General features: G+C 35.6%; 2 protein-coding genes across 2 annotated transcripts; one reads left to right on the forward strand and one right to left on the reverse strand.

Annotated features, from left to right (window-relative positions):
* Nucleotides 1–1,918: 1,918 nt before the first annotated feature.
* On the forward strand, nucleotides 1,919–5,030 carry LOC114367998 (O-fucosyltransferase 20-like). The gene is made up of 6 exons (XM_028325308.1): nucleotides 1,919–2,716; nucleotides 2,910–3,075; nucleotides 3,420–3,509; nucleotides 3,621–3,904; nucleotides 4,010–4,268; nucleotides 4,381–5,030. Exons 1-6 carry the CDS (start codon nucleotides 2,094–2,096, stop codon nucleotides 4,615–4,617), a joined length of 1,659 nt encoding a protein of 552 aa, XP_028181109.1. The 5' UTR covers nucleotides 1,919–2,093; the 3' UTR covers nucleotides 4,618–5,030.
* A 3,100-nt stretch (nucleotides 5,031–8,130) lies between these two features.
* Nucleotides 8,131–12,035, reverse strand: LOC114367348 (FT-interacting protein 1-like). Its single transcript, XM_028324512.1, has one exon. It carries the CDS (start codon nucleotides 11,820–11,822, stop codon nucleotides 8,280–8,282), a length of 3,543 nt encoding a protein of 1,180 aa, XP_028180313.1. The 5' UTR covers nucleotides 11,823–12,035; the 3' UTR covers nucleotides 8,131–8,279.
* Nucleotides 12,036–13,811: the final 1,776 nt, after the last annotated feature.

Here is a 13,811-nt window from a genome sequence, read left to right on the forward strand (position 1 = left end):
TTTTATAAATCAAATTAAATTACCTTTTTAATATATTTATATTTATTTTTTTGGTTAAATTCAGTATAAAATTGATTTCTTTTGTAATTTTCTTGGGTACAATATTTCTTTGTAATTTAAAACACACTTTCAATACATATCATTTTCAAATACTAATTAAAACTCAAATGATTATTTTTATTAATTGGTTTTCATTTTACGAGAGTGGTAGCATTCTGGAGTCCCCAAAAAAAAGCTTAGGTGGCGTGGCACTGGATGAACAGGATCCAGCTGGCAAGTGGGCGCTGGAGCAGAGCAAAGAGCATAATCCAACCTTGTTTGTAGGCTCAGCTTCACAAAGTTGAAATGACAATACATGTTTTTTAAATTATGATGTATTTTCATACTATAAAATTTAATTAAAATATACTAATTGTATTTGAATTTAGTTAATTTTTTTTATCTTATTATTCAATTATAAATTATTATATTTAAGATGATTTCTAATTAATTTACAATATAAAATCTTTACAATTACAATATATATAAAAAAAGAGCAACAGAAAATATATTAAAGAATATGGTATACTCATGTTTTTTTTTTATCCAATTTAAATCAATATCAAGATGGTATATATAATTGACAATGTTAACATTTTGTTGCAAATATATTTGAGCAATAAAATATGCAAGTGCACAGTGTGTGTAAGAAGCAGTGTCTTGGAATGGCGGAATACAACAATATTCAATGAAACTTGTTGATTGATTCATCCTTGGCAGCTGGCTTTTGTCATGAAACAACACACACACACTTCAATCCATCTATTTTTTTTTAATGTCTTTATAGAGACTGCTGCCTAACCCAATATTCCATCGTGCATCAACCATCCTTTTCTCTTCCTTTTTTCACACTCCAAGAATTCTTCAATTCCATCATGTGTTTCAAAAATTCAAATTGTTTTCTTCACGTTTACCATCCTACCTTTAACTGTGAGTGTGAACTGTACTTAATTACTCGCCAAGTTTGTCTTTAGAATCATCATCCTTATTTAATTACCCCTTTTTTAGATAAAAAAAAATGTTGTCAACTTTGTTCAACTAGTTATATACTCCTACTAGTACTAACTATGAAACTAATGGAATAAAATCTTACTATTAATTTTGGAATTTATTTAACCCTCATAGGAGATTGGATTGTAACATCTTTGGGTGAAACAAACTTATGATTGCTAAATTTAGTGGCTGAATATAGGTGGAAAATTCTACCTGAATTTGTCCACATTCATTGATGATGATGGATGAGTTCAGAAAAGGAAAGGAGCTCCAGGTCATTCCCTAATCCGCACAAGGATAAGCATGGATATTTAATCAAGAAATTTAGTTTTTTTTTATTAAATTGGAAAAATTATGGATAGATAAATAAATAAATATAATATTACCCTCTTAAAAAATCAATAATAAGATACAATCTCACATTTCACTACATGCCAATAAATAGAATGTAATTTTTTGTCTCCTAAAGAAAAAGATTGTAATTTTTTGTGTTCTCAAATATCATATTTTATCCTAAAAAGATAAACATTAAACAAAGAATCTAATTAACTAATATATTTAATACTAATGAAGATGAAGTTTAGTAAAAAATTTAGTCTCTTATAATAAATCAATGTTAAAATATTTATATTTAGTGTTTATTTAGTCCAACAGTGTTTTCAAAACAATCGTCTCTTAATTTTTTCATAAAATAATAATTGTTTTTTTATAAATTAAAATCAATTTGTCTCTTAATTTTTTAAAAAGTAAAATTTATTCATTCACCAATAAAATAAACAATCTTCTTTCTTCAAGACTTCACAACACATGAGCAGCTAGAAAACGAGTAACCAATAGGCATCATGATACATGAACTAATTTTTTATCAACGCGTAGCCTTAGACTTGGTGTTCCCGCCGCCCCTTCTCTCTCTACCATTCCCATTCACCCTTTCTCTCTCTAGAAAAAGATAAATAAACAAACCATTAAACAAAACACCCCATAAACAACAAGGCTTTATAAAACCCACCAACCAAAAGAAAGCATTGAATCTTTGAAGAAGAAAGAAAAAGAAGCCAGCAATGGCCAAGTCCAAGAACAATGCCAAGAAGTTGTCCTACATCTCAGTTCCTTCTCAGATCATCAACTCCATCTCATCTTCTTCTCTTCAATCTCTGCTTGAATCTCCCAAGAAGTGTGCAAGACACTCCAAATTCTTCACCTTTGTCAAGTGCATAAGGCCAAGACTCTTCCTTTTCACTCTCTTTTTCCTTGCTTTCTTTGCCATGCTCAAGTTTGGTCTCAATCTTTACACCCCTTTTCCTCCATTCCCATGTGCAACCTCAGTAGACCCCTCAAAATCCAATCTTGGACAGCAAGGTGGTGATGTTGGTGTTTCAGAGGCTCTGATTAGCAGTGTGCAGTTACATGGTACAGAGGTTCCAAGTGGGGTGGGTGAAAAGAGTGAGTTTTGGGAGCAGCCAGATGGGTCAGGGTACAAGCCATGTTTGAATTTCAGTAAGGAGTATAGGAGGGAGAGTGAAGGGGTTGTGAAGAACAGGAGGAGGTACCTCATGGTGGTGGTTTCTGGAGGGATGAATCAGCAGAGGAATCAGATTGTTGATGCTGTTGTCATTGCTAGGATTCTTGGGGCTTCTTTGGTTGTTCCCATATTGCAAGTCAATGTCATTTGGGGAGATGAAAGGTAAAAAAGAAAAAATATGTTATTTTTCTTCATGGTCTTGATTATGAATTAAACTGTTTAACATTTTTGGATTGAATCTTCAATTCATAGTTTCAATCTTGTTTTTGATACTGGTTTAATTTCTTTTCTTATATCCAAATGTCACATATGATTTGTCTTTTTCCTTATTTGGGGTTTGTTTCCATTTTTGCAGTGAATTTGCTGATATATTTGATTTGGAGCACTTCAAGAGTGTTCTTGCCGATGATGTGCGGGTGGTTTCAGCATTACCATCAACACACTTAATGACAAGGCCTGTGGAGGGGAGCCCTATCCCTCATGCCACTCCCAGTTGGATTCGGTCACACTATCTCAGAAGAGTATGTTTGTTTTCTCTTCTTGAGTTTTATTCCTGCGAGCATGCACTGAGTTGTAATTAGTAGGCTTTAGTTCTTGTCTAGTTTCATGTTAACTTTCACAGTTTCACCTATGATAGATTTTATGGATGGAACCGAGATTACCTATAGTACCATAATAAGAGCTACAGTGTTCTACACAAGTAGTTAGAGACCTTTATGTATCAATTTATTGACTGCAATCTTTTATGTTGCCAAAATATTAACATGTATCAATTTTGCAATGTTAACTAGGAAAGCTTTGACTTGTTAACTGTTGTTGCTCTTGTTGAACAAGAGTTTAACATGGTTCTTGTTGTTCTATGCAGTTCAACAGAGAAGGTGTCTTGCTTTTACGTGGATTGGATTCGAGGCTAACAAAGGATCTTCCTCCTGATCTTCAGAAGCTTCGATGCAAGGTATTGCAAAGTCTCTACTCATATGTCAAAGACAAAGAGGGAAAGGCAATTCTGATCTAACTTTATATGCCAATTGATAGCAGATTCTAAATGTTCTTGTCTATCTTTCAGGTTGCTTTTCAGGCATTAAGGTTTGCAAAGCCTGTTCAGGAACTTGGTAACAATATTGCTGAGAGAATGAAAAGTAAGGGACCCTACCTTGCTCTTCATCTACGGATGGAAAAGGATGTCTGGGTGAGAACTGGTTGTCTCCCTGGTTTGAGTCCTGAGTATGATGAAATTGTTAACAACGAGAGGACAAAGCGGCCTGAACTCTTGACAGCAAAATCAAACATGACTTACCATGAAAGAAAACTGGCTGGCCTCTGCCCCTTGAATTCTATTGAGGTTACAAGGTAGATATAAATATAATCCTTTTCATCTTTTAAATAGGTTTTAGGTGTCTTCTAAGTATTAAGTGTGACACGCTTTTCTGATTATTTTTCCCCTTTCATTTACAGGCTGCTTAAAGGTCTAGGTGCTCCAAAAAATGCAAGAATTTATTGGGCTGGAGGACAACCACTGGGTGGAAAGGAGGTCTTACAGCCATTAATCAATGAATTTCCACATCTTTACAGTAAAGAAGATCTTGCTTTGCATGGAGAGCTGGAACCATTTGCAAATAAAGCTTCTCTAATGGCTGCCATTGATTACATAGTCTCTGAGAAGAGTGATGTTTTCATGCCATCTCATGGAGGCAATATGGGCCATGCACTTCAGGTATAAAGATTTATATAAGTAATATAGATGGCCGTTTCTATAATTATATTGTAATAACTCATATTCTTAATGTGACAATTTCTATAATTATTGAAACTAAATGTTATTTCAGGGTCACCGGGCCTACGCAGGACACAAGAAATATATAACCCCAAACAAAAGACAGATGCTCCCCTATTTTCTGGATTCTTCCCTCCCCGAAGAAGAGTTCAATAGGATTATCAAGGAATTGCATCAGGATTCATTAGGTCAGCCAGAATTCAGGACTAGCAAGTCTGGGAGGGATGTCACAAAGTATCCTGTTCCTGAGTGCATGTGCAATGATGACTCTCATCATCACACTTCCTAATTTTGTGCATTTGATACCAAAGCTTTTGTTCCAAAGATTACACGGAAGCAATGCTAGTTTTGGCAATATGATTTTGATCCCTTGCGAATTGCTTGAGGTGTCATTTTCCACGGAAACAACAGCTCTTAAGAGCATCATCTTTTAAGAGCCACAATGTCAAGCACGCCTATCCCTACAAGTGTACTAACGTTATTCCTTAAATACACGAAATCTGTATGTTTTGTGAGGCAATGTAGATTTTCATCAGAACAGGCTAAAAAACATTGCACAGCAGATCATTCTTTGATTCTTTAGAGTTTGTATAGGTTATATGTTACTGTTACATCTAATTCTTTGTAGTACACTATGAAGCCTTATACTGTTGTACATATCTGTATAAATTCCAGTTTTGCATTGGTTATTTGCCCTTTCAAGATCACCTTTTGCTGTCACTTAATTCAGCAGTGGGAGTTTTGCACAAGTTGCAAATTCAAAGAAACTGAACATGTGATTAAAATACTTTTAAAGCATCTGGTGAAGAGAAAAATATTGTTAACATTCTGATGGAAACTTTGAATTAAGCATCATTATAGTCCATTTAAATAAATTGAAAAGGGTGTTGTGTGTGTGTTATAACCAGCATCGCAAGGAATTGGCTATACGACCATCCATTTGTTACCATACGATGCCTAAAGGTCTGTATTCACTTACTCTATGGCATGCTTGCAATTTCTCATAACATAAAACCTTGTACTATATTATGTTCAGAATGGTGAGGAGGACATGTGGCAGATGTATCTTTCTAGGTATTAAATGAGTCGTTGTCAAACTTCAAGTAGCAGATTCAAAATTCAACTCCAAACTATAAAGCAAATCACAGTCATTCTGAATGTATAGCTGGCAAAAGGCTCCGATTGATCACAACCACCTGTTCCCCATGAGATAGGTCATCGGTATAAATAACCTTATACTAGCAAATGTTTGGAAATTGGAGGGCAGATTTCATTTAATGATTTAAATATGTTTGAGATCATTAATATATATACACTTAATTTTTATTGAGTTCTTCATAAATTGACATTTCAAATTTTATTTTATATTTCTCTTGTTGATCTCAAACAGTGTAACACTATCTCAATGATTCTTTTAATATATATCAATCATTAACTACATATATTCAAACCAAAACTTTTAATATAATATACTCATAACAAAAACATAAATTATAGAGACTCAAAACAAAAATTATATATATATATATATATATATATATATATATATATATATATATATATATATATATATATATATGACTTCACATTTAATTCATAATTATTTATTATTCATTCCATTTTAAAATATGACCTTTCAAAAAAAAAAATTGTTTCAAAATCAATGTTACATTAAATACTTTTTTAAGATTATTCTTAATAAATACTAGTGTGAGTAGTGCATAAGAAGAAAAAATGAATCATTAATTAAAAGGATAAAAGATATATTAATAAATTTTTAAATATTTTTTTTAAAATTTAACAAATTAATTATATTCTTTAATATTTGTGAAAAAAAATCTTAAAGGTCCCGTGTTGTGTTATGGAACTAAGAGAATAGAAAGATGAAAATACAGTTCCCAAGGGATAAAAAAACGTTCCGGATTGGTGTTCCACGTTTAGTTCTTTGTGAGGGCTGTTTTGACACTCTAATATGAATTGTTGAACTCGTATGTGCCTATAATTAGGTGGAGCCGTTATTAGAAGTTGTACCATAGGATAAGGAAAAAAAATTACTTATTAAAATTTGTAAAACTAAATGTGTTAATTAGTTTTTGGGAATTTTTTTTTTCTTATATTTGAGAGGAGTATATATTTATTTGTTATAATTTCAAATTATAAATTATAAGATGTATGAAATTTGGATTTTAAATCCCCGAATCAGACCTGAATATATGGAATGACTACTGAAATTTCTAGATTTTTCTGATAAAATGTCCATCATATATGTAAAATATATAACGAATAGAGTCACACAGGGGACACACTTAGCCTGATCAAGAAGCGGTTTGCACGAAAGCATCATAGAACTATAAGACATGTAATTAACCTGAGCAAAAGAATCACTCAGAGGAAACTATAAGAGTGGGGTGTTCTACATTTGTCATAAAAACCTGCTATAACTTCTGTAGGAACAGGCACTTATCTTACTGAAAATAAAAGAATGTTATAATAAGAATAAAAATGTATTCCTCAAACGCGTGCTAGGTGTCCTATAGGCTACATATAATCACAAATTGCCTCTACACATTACTCTCTTTGTGAAGATCAATTTTTATTACATCAAACGCTAGCACATGCCACACTTAAATGGAAAATAGGACTATAGTTAAAGAAACAAAGGGATAACTAAACTGCATTATCATGTAGCAAGCTCACGACGAATCTATAGTGGGCATGTGAAGCGGATTATGAATATTTACAAGCTGATGACACACAACCTACGTATGGACTCAAGGCAGCAAAGAATTGTGGTGGGTGCAAGGAACCAATAGTCTCATTGGATTATTTTGTAGCTCTAATTCATGTTAAATTACTCCATTGGTTACGAAATCATTTAGGATTACCAATTGGTTTCTTGGTTTATAGTATAACTCTTAATTTGGTTACTTGGTTTCTAGGAAGTCGATTTCTCTGGAGATGTAATGACAGGGTTTCTTTCTTTTTTAAATCATTTAGTCACCAGGTCGTAGGTCATTGTCTCATTGCTTCTATTTTCTATTATGTATGGCTACAAAGCCAGCGCTTGTTTTTTAACTCAACAATACATTCTCTCTCGAAAAATAATTATTGTTATTATAAGTTTTATCTTTGAATTCAAATTAAATCTTATTTTAATTTAAATTCTAACCAATTTTATTGTTTTTAAATATTAATGTTATAATTATACTATCATATTCTTCAAATTTAAATCAAATTAAATGTGGTGGTAATTAGAAAATAGATAGTTGATCTTTCCCTTGCAGGTTACAGAATGGTTTTAACTTTATTGAAGCTTGGCAATTGGCATGCTTAGTGGTTGTAATCTGAACATTGTGAACTTTATCTTCTGTTACTTATTAACTTTTCCCTCGTTTCCACTTGTTCGGTTGAGATTTGGTGGTTCGGCATCATTAACTTTTACTGGTTGAGCTGGTTCTGATCTCGTTTTGGGGATGTGTTACTACTTACTACTGATCCTAAATGGGGTCTGTACTACAATGTTTTGTTTTTGTGAATCTTGCACAATGCATGTATAAATCTTTGTCATATCATAGGCAATCCAATTCAAAACACAACTTTTTTTTTTTTTTTTTATCAGCAAAGGTTTACTATTAATTTTTGTTATTGAGGGAATTCGAACCAACAAACCTCTTCCCTCTTCCTTCTCCCTTCGCCACTTAGTTAATCTTATAACACCGTCCAAAACACAATTTATGCTTTACATGAAAATCTGTCAAAGTATTTGATGTTCTATTCAATGATTTAATAATCAATTCTGATAATATGGTACTTAAAGGATAAGTTCATTGGTACACTATCCAAATGACTACAACAGTGTGGAAGTAACAAGGATATTAAAGAAGGAAATGATAATAAACAGAAAACTGTATGTAACTATGTATAACAAACTAAAACTATGAAAAAACAAGATCACAATAAACTATCTGTTCTAGCTGGGAGCCTCTTGAAGAAATTACTTGGTACTGAAGGCATCTTACTCCTAAACTTTGGATGCCGCAAAAAGTATAAACCTGTCACCAGAGCCACCACTCTGAATGGAGTTGCATAGAGAACCACAGCAGCACAGAAGCTAAACACTACAAAGAGGCTGGTTGCTCTGGGGTCTCTCCAACTCAGTAGAGACTGAAACCTCTCCCCTTGTGTAGCTATGTCCCCAACAACTGTCTGAATCCTACCTGCCACAGTTCTAAGCCTGTCATACCTCATTCTCACAACATCCTGTGATCTAGAAGTCGGAAACGTGTCAAACTCTTCATCGAGTTCGTCGGGGTGAACGGCTTCTGCCCACGAGAGTTTAGTATCCATGTGAGGCGGGTGTCTAGGCCGGAACCTATAGTTCCACAGACCAATCAAGAACATATAGAGAAACACGGTTGGCAGGATCAATTCCGGGTACCATATCAGTATGAGGAAAAGAATGTGAACCAGGACTGATGTAACATGGTTCTTCCAAAGGCAAACATCACTGAACCACTTTCCCATTGTGATCATACCAGAGAAAAGGGACATGATTCGGAAGAAATTAGCCTTGCTTCTTCTCATGCTCCACATATGGGAATCAACATCCAACATGTACTCCACCACCTCCTTCCTCAAAGGCGGTTCAGCTCGGCCTAGCCTCGCAGCTACAATGTTCATGGCTTGGTACCTCAAGTTGTCTATTTGGTTCACTGTGAAGGGATGTAAGTAATGCATCTTGGGGAGCAAGGGTTGGCCATAGATGTGAACCATGTTGGCTAGTGAAAGTGCCGTAAACCTCACTGCTAACTGAATCTCACCCATCTTCTTAACTCCATGTTGGTGTAGAACAAGAAGAGGGTGACAATTGGTGTAAATCCTATTAGCTTCAAGTGTTGATAGCCTTATTCTTACCTTTCCAATCCGAGAATCTCTAGCAGCACTGTCACCAGGAGCTTTTTCCCCTCCACCTAAATGGCAGTTGTCAAAAACTCCCAACGTTATCACAGTGCAAGGATCATAGACCTCCCATGTGTATTGTTCATTCCATTTAGGACTAAAAGTGTCGAGAAGTGTTCGGGTTCGGACCCATTTCTGACCATACTTGGCAACACAGTATGCATCTGTGCTGCCTCTTCCATCCCTCATCTTCATTGGGAGAAGCCCCTGCGCTCCTAAGATGCCTACTTCAAGTATTCCAATAGGTTGCTTCCATAGCTGTCTTGCTGTTGGCCTTTGATCACTTGTGTACAATGTGGACTCATCTAGGACATGGTATCCACCTTCAAGGCAAACTCTCATGTGAATCCTGCTTGAAAACTTGAGCTCATTTCTTCTATCACCTTCTAGCACTCCAAAACCAAATTTCTCAAGATTGAACCAGCGCGAATGAACCGGCCTGTGGTCTAGCCGCTTCTCAAAGAGGGTCATTGGTAGGCTTATCTTCCCAAGTACCTCATCTTTTGAAGGGTGCACACGATCCTCCACAGTGATTGTTAATTGCTCCTCAAATGGCTCGCAGGCTACAAAGACCAAATCTTCATTCCAGAATGGGGTGGTTGTTCTGGTGGGGCATATCTTGGTTGTCAGCACTTGGCAGCCCACTTGAGCTTTCACAAAAACATCCGGTAGGCGGTTTCTGTCACCTGGGATCACGTCTTGTGCTTCAATTACATTCACCCTGAGATACCACAGTTTTGGTGACATGTAAACCTTTGATCTGACGTTGAAAACGCCCTCCCCATAGACAGTGGCAGCATCAGAATGCCAAGCCTCAGAGAAAGCTTCATCAGCTTGTGTTCCCATCCAAACTGCAAGCATAATGTCACCCCTCACCTTGCCTTCTTCGCGCCAGTCCTCGAGCCGGTACCACTGAGGAGCTAGTGGACTATCTGGTGGAACTCTTGTTGGAACCTCATTGAGATCAAAAACTACTCTGCCAAGATAGTCATCTCTGCCCACCATTGCCTTATCTTTCACAAAGACTTCCAAAACAGAAGACTGAATGCGGTCTTTGGAGAAAGCAAACACTTGGTTCCACTCTGGGTTCAATTTCTTCTCAAAGTGCTTTGTTCTTCCTTTGTAGTTCCCCAGCTTCACTTCCACATAAGGATCACAGCTTGAGGTGATGGTGCTTGGGGGAAGATCTTTTGCCTTCACAACACGAACATACAGATAAAACATCTGCTCAACAAGGTCATACGTGCTAGTGAATCTGTCACTACCACTCACCCACCCTCTTCTACCATAAGCTCCATCACTGGGCCACCGCTCGCCAAGCTGCACATTGGTGTCACTGAGATTGTAGTTTTCATCATTGCTAGTAGGGACTTGGGGACTAACTCGGTGCACGGTGAGCGGAGTATTCTGTGGTTGTCTCTCTACTAAAATTCTTGGCTGTTGTGGGTTGGTTCCCATGAGGTTATTGTAGCTTTCGTTGCGGCTAGCATGGACTTGTGGATTAAAGGAGTGCATTGATGATGGAGTACCCGGTCCTCGCGGTCGTCTCTTAATTGAAATCCTTGGCTGCAGGTTAGTGTCATTATGATTGTAGCCTTCACCATGGCTTGGTTGGACTTGTGGATCACCCGAGTGCATCGTGAATGGAGCACCTTGCGCTAGCGGTCGCCTCTTTATTGAAATCCTTGGCTGTTGATTGGTGTCATTGTGATTATAGTTTTCGTGATGGCTAGATTGGACTTGAGGATCAACTGAGTGCATGGTGGATGGAGTACCTTGTGGTCTTCTCTTTATTGAAATCGTTTGTGGCTGGAGAACTTGGTGCTTGTCAAGTTGTTGGACGGTCTCTACGACAGCTTCTCTATTTTCTTTCTTTGGCTCTTGATCGATATCAACACTGCTAGACCGAGCTTCTGCAACATAATATACTTCTGCTTCTTCTGTGCTTGCTTTTGGGGTGTCAAATGCAGGAAGTTCTTCACTGAGATCAGCTTCTAATGTTCTGTCAGTTAGGCCTGAGGGGATACTATGAGGTGGCGGAGGAAGGTCACTAATGGTGGATTCTGGTTCTCGGGGTGGAGTGGAAGGTGGAAGTTTTTCTTGTTCTGAAGGGAAAACAGGAGAAAGAGGTTTTGGTTTGGAATTAGACTCTGATGCAATGTATATTTTGAGGCCAATCTCACCCTTAACAGGTGAGAGAAACCACTTCTTTTCAAGAGGGAAAATCTGATATACTTCCTCACCTTCCTTGACAATATTGGAGCAAGGAATTCTCACCCTTCCAAGGAAGTTTCTGCCTGGAGTAAGTCGCCTCTCATTGTAGACCGATACTTCAATCGTTTGGCGATGGTAAGGTTTGGTTGCATCTAAATTGAAGATTAGTTTTTGGTTCCAAGTGGGGTTGAGGTTCTTTGGGACGGTTCTGGTTCGGCTAAGCTGGTTCTCAAAGTCTACTTCCACAAAGGGACTGGCTGATCCCTCGCCATCTTTGGGCATAAGATCATGAGCATTAATAACTTCCACAACCAGTTTCATGCCCTTTTCTTTCTGGTGTCACTGCCACAAGTTGTTGCAGCTAGCTGGTTTTCCAAAGTAACCAGAAATTCGATTCTGAAGCAAAGAAGTTCTACTTAAGAATACAAAAGCCAAAAGAAAATACAGTTGTGGTTCTCTTCTCTTTCATGATTGACACAAGTACTTGCTTCTATTTTGGTTAAGCAAGGAATAATTTCATGGAGAAGCTGCATGAGCTTTAGCAATATGAAGATAGGAGATTAAAGCAGAAAAGAATGGTGGGAAACAGATTGATCTAACTTAAAGCCAAGATCATTCTAGTCTGAAGGTTGTCGTAATTGTTACAATTCTATGCTAATTCTTCAACAATTATAAAAAAATAATATGAATGCTAAATGGCAATCTCAGAATTTTGATTTTCCACTGAGCAAACAAATAAACCATGGTTCTAATTTGTTATTTTAGCTGCTACTTGCTTGCCTTTCTTTTTTTATTGTGTATCTAATATGAATATCATTGTTTAATGACAATAAGGAAAAATTGTTTGATTCGTAACTTATTGATAAAGCAAAAATGATTCTAAACTTTCTGTCTGTCAATGTATTAGTTACTTAATGGCGGTAAATGGCCTAAAGGGATTAGTTTAATCTAAGCAAATGCATGGTTATTATATGTGCATTTTTCAGGATAATTGCTTTCTTCTATGTGCAGCAATGTCTAAGTGTACAAAAAGGAAATAAAAGGGGCATGAAAGGCATAGCTGAAGCTGCAAGAAAGCAAAGGTAGATTTGGTTAAGGCATGTGTCATATCATAGACTATGATGCTTTTCTTGTGCTTCATTCTCCTCGATCCTCCTTTTAAGATTGAATACTATATATTATAATTGTCTTATATGCCGAGTTTGCTTTCATTCATGACTTCATGCAAGACACATATAACTAAGGCAAGTCAAATGTCACGCAGTAAGATAATAGAGCAACATGATGAAGACCTTAGCAAAGGAAAAAAAAATGCCGTAAAATATCTATATTTTATTTTGACGCAAAAAATGTTCTCCCAAATTTGATATCTATTTCATGCAAGTTTAAAGTTAAAAAAAGGAAGTAATAATTAGTCAAAATAATTATTTGAGTCTTTTGATTATAGTTAAAATAAATGCAAATAATATAGAAGTGGGTAATCATGTAATTCATTAATAAATAAGTGAATATAACGATTTCAGTTTTCCCCAGTCCCTTTATTTTTTTTTTCCGTATATGATGGCTAAAGAAGTATCTTTTTCTCCGAAGAGAGGATACTGGAAGTAAACGTAACAATTTTTTTTTTAGAGTTTAATGCCACAGTCACACTGAATCCTCTCCTGTTTCGAGTTGGTTTGGAAATTATATGGTTTACCAAGGAAAGGAAAGAACGAGAGAACCATCAAAATGAAAAAATAAATACATTAAGTTAGATTTGACTGTGTGTTTAGCAAAATTAGTTTATAAGCATCTTAAAATATGATTATGAGCCTTAATCGGGTGAAATTACAATTCACCTATATAAATTAACTTGCCTATATTATTAAACCACCTAGATCTTTAATACACATTTCTCTAACTATATATCTTAAGCATAACAACATATTATTATGATAGATTTTGATATCATCTTAAAAGGTAGGTTATGAGTCTTAAAAATTTATAAACTAACTAATCTAATTTTAAAATGTTTGGTAAAGTTAACAAAGATAAAAATAAAAAAGAAAAAAAAATTAATAACTTATAAACTAGCGATGCCGTGAACTTTACTATTAAAGATGACTTATCTTTGCCAAATAATTAACTTATAAATAAATTTATAACTACCAAATTCTATTCCTTGAGTAGTTCTCATAAGCTAGAGGCATGTGTCATGTATATTATTGGAAATGGAAATGCATGGATTTGGATTCCCTACATCCAAATAAGCTACAATTTACAATGTAGCTCATCAACTAAAGTCGATTGGATTTAAGGTCAAAATTCAAA

Source organism: Glycine soja, chromosome 9 (assembly GCF_004193775.1).
Source record: "Glycine soja cultivar W05 chromosome 9, ASM419377v2, whole genome shotgun sequence".
NCBI lineage: Eukaryota > Viridiplantae > Streptophyta > Magnoliopsida > Fabales > Fabaceae > Glycine > Glycine soja.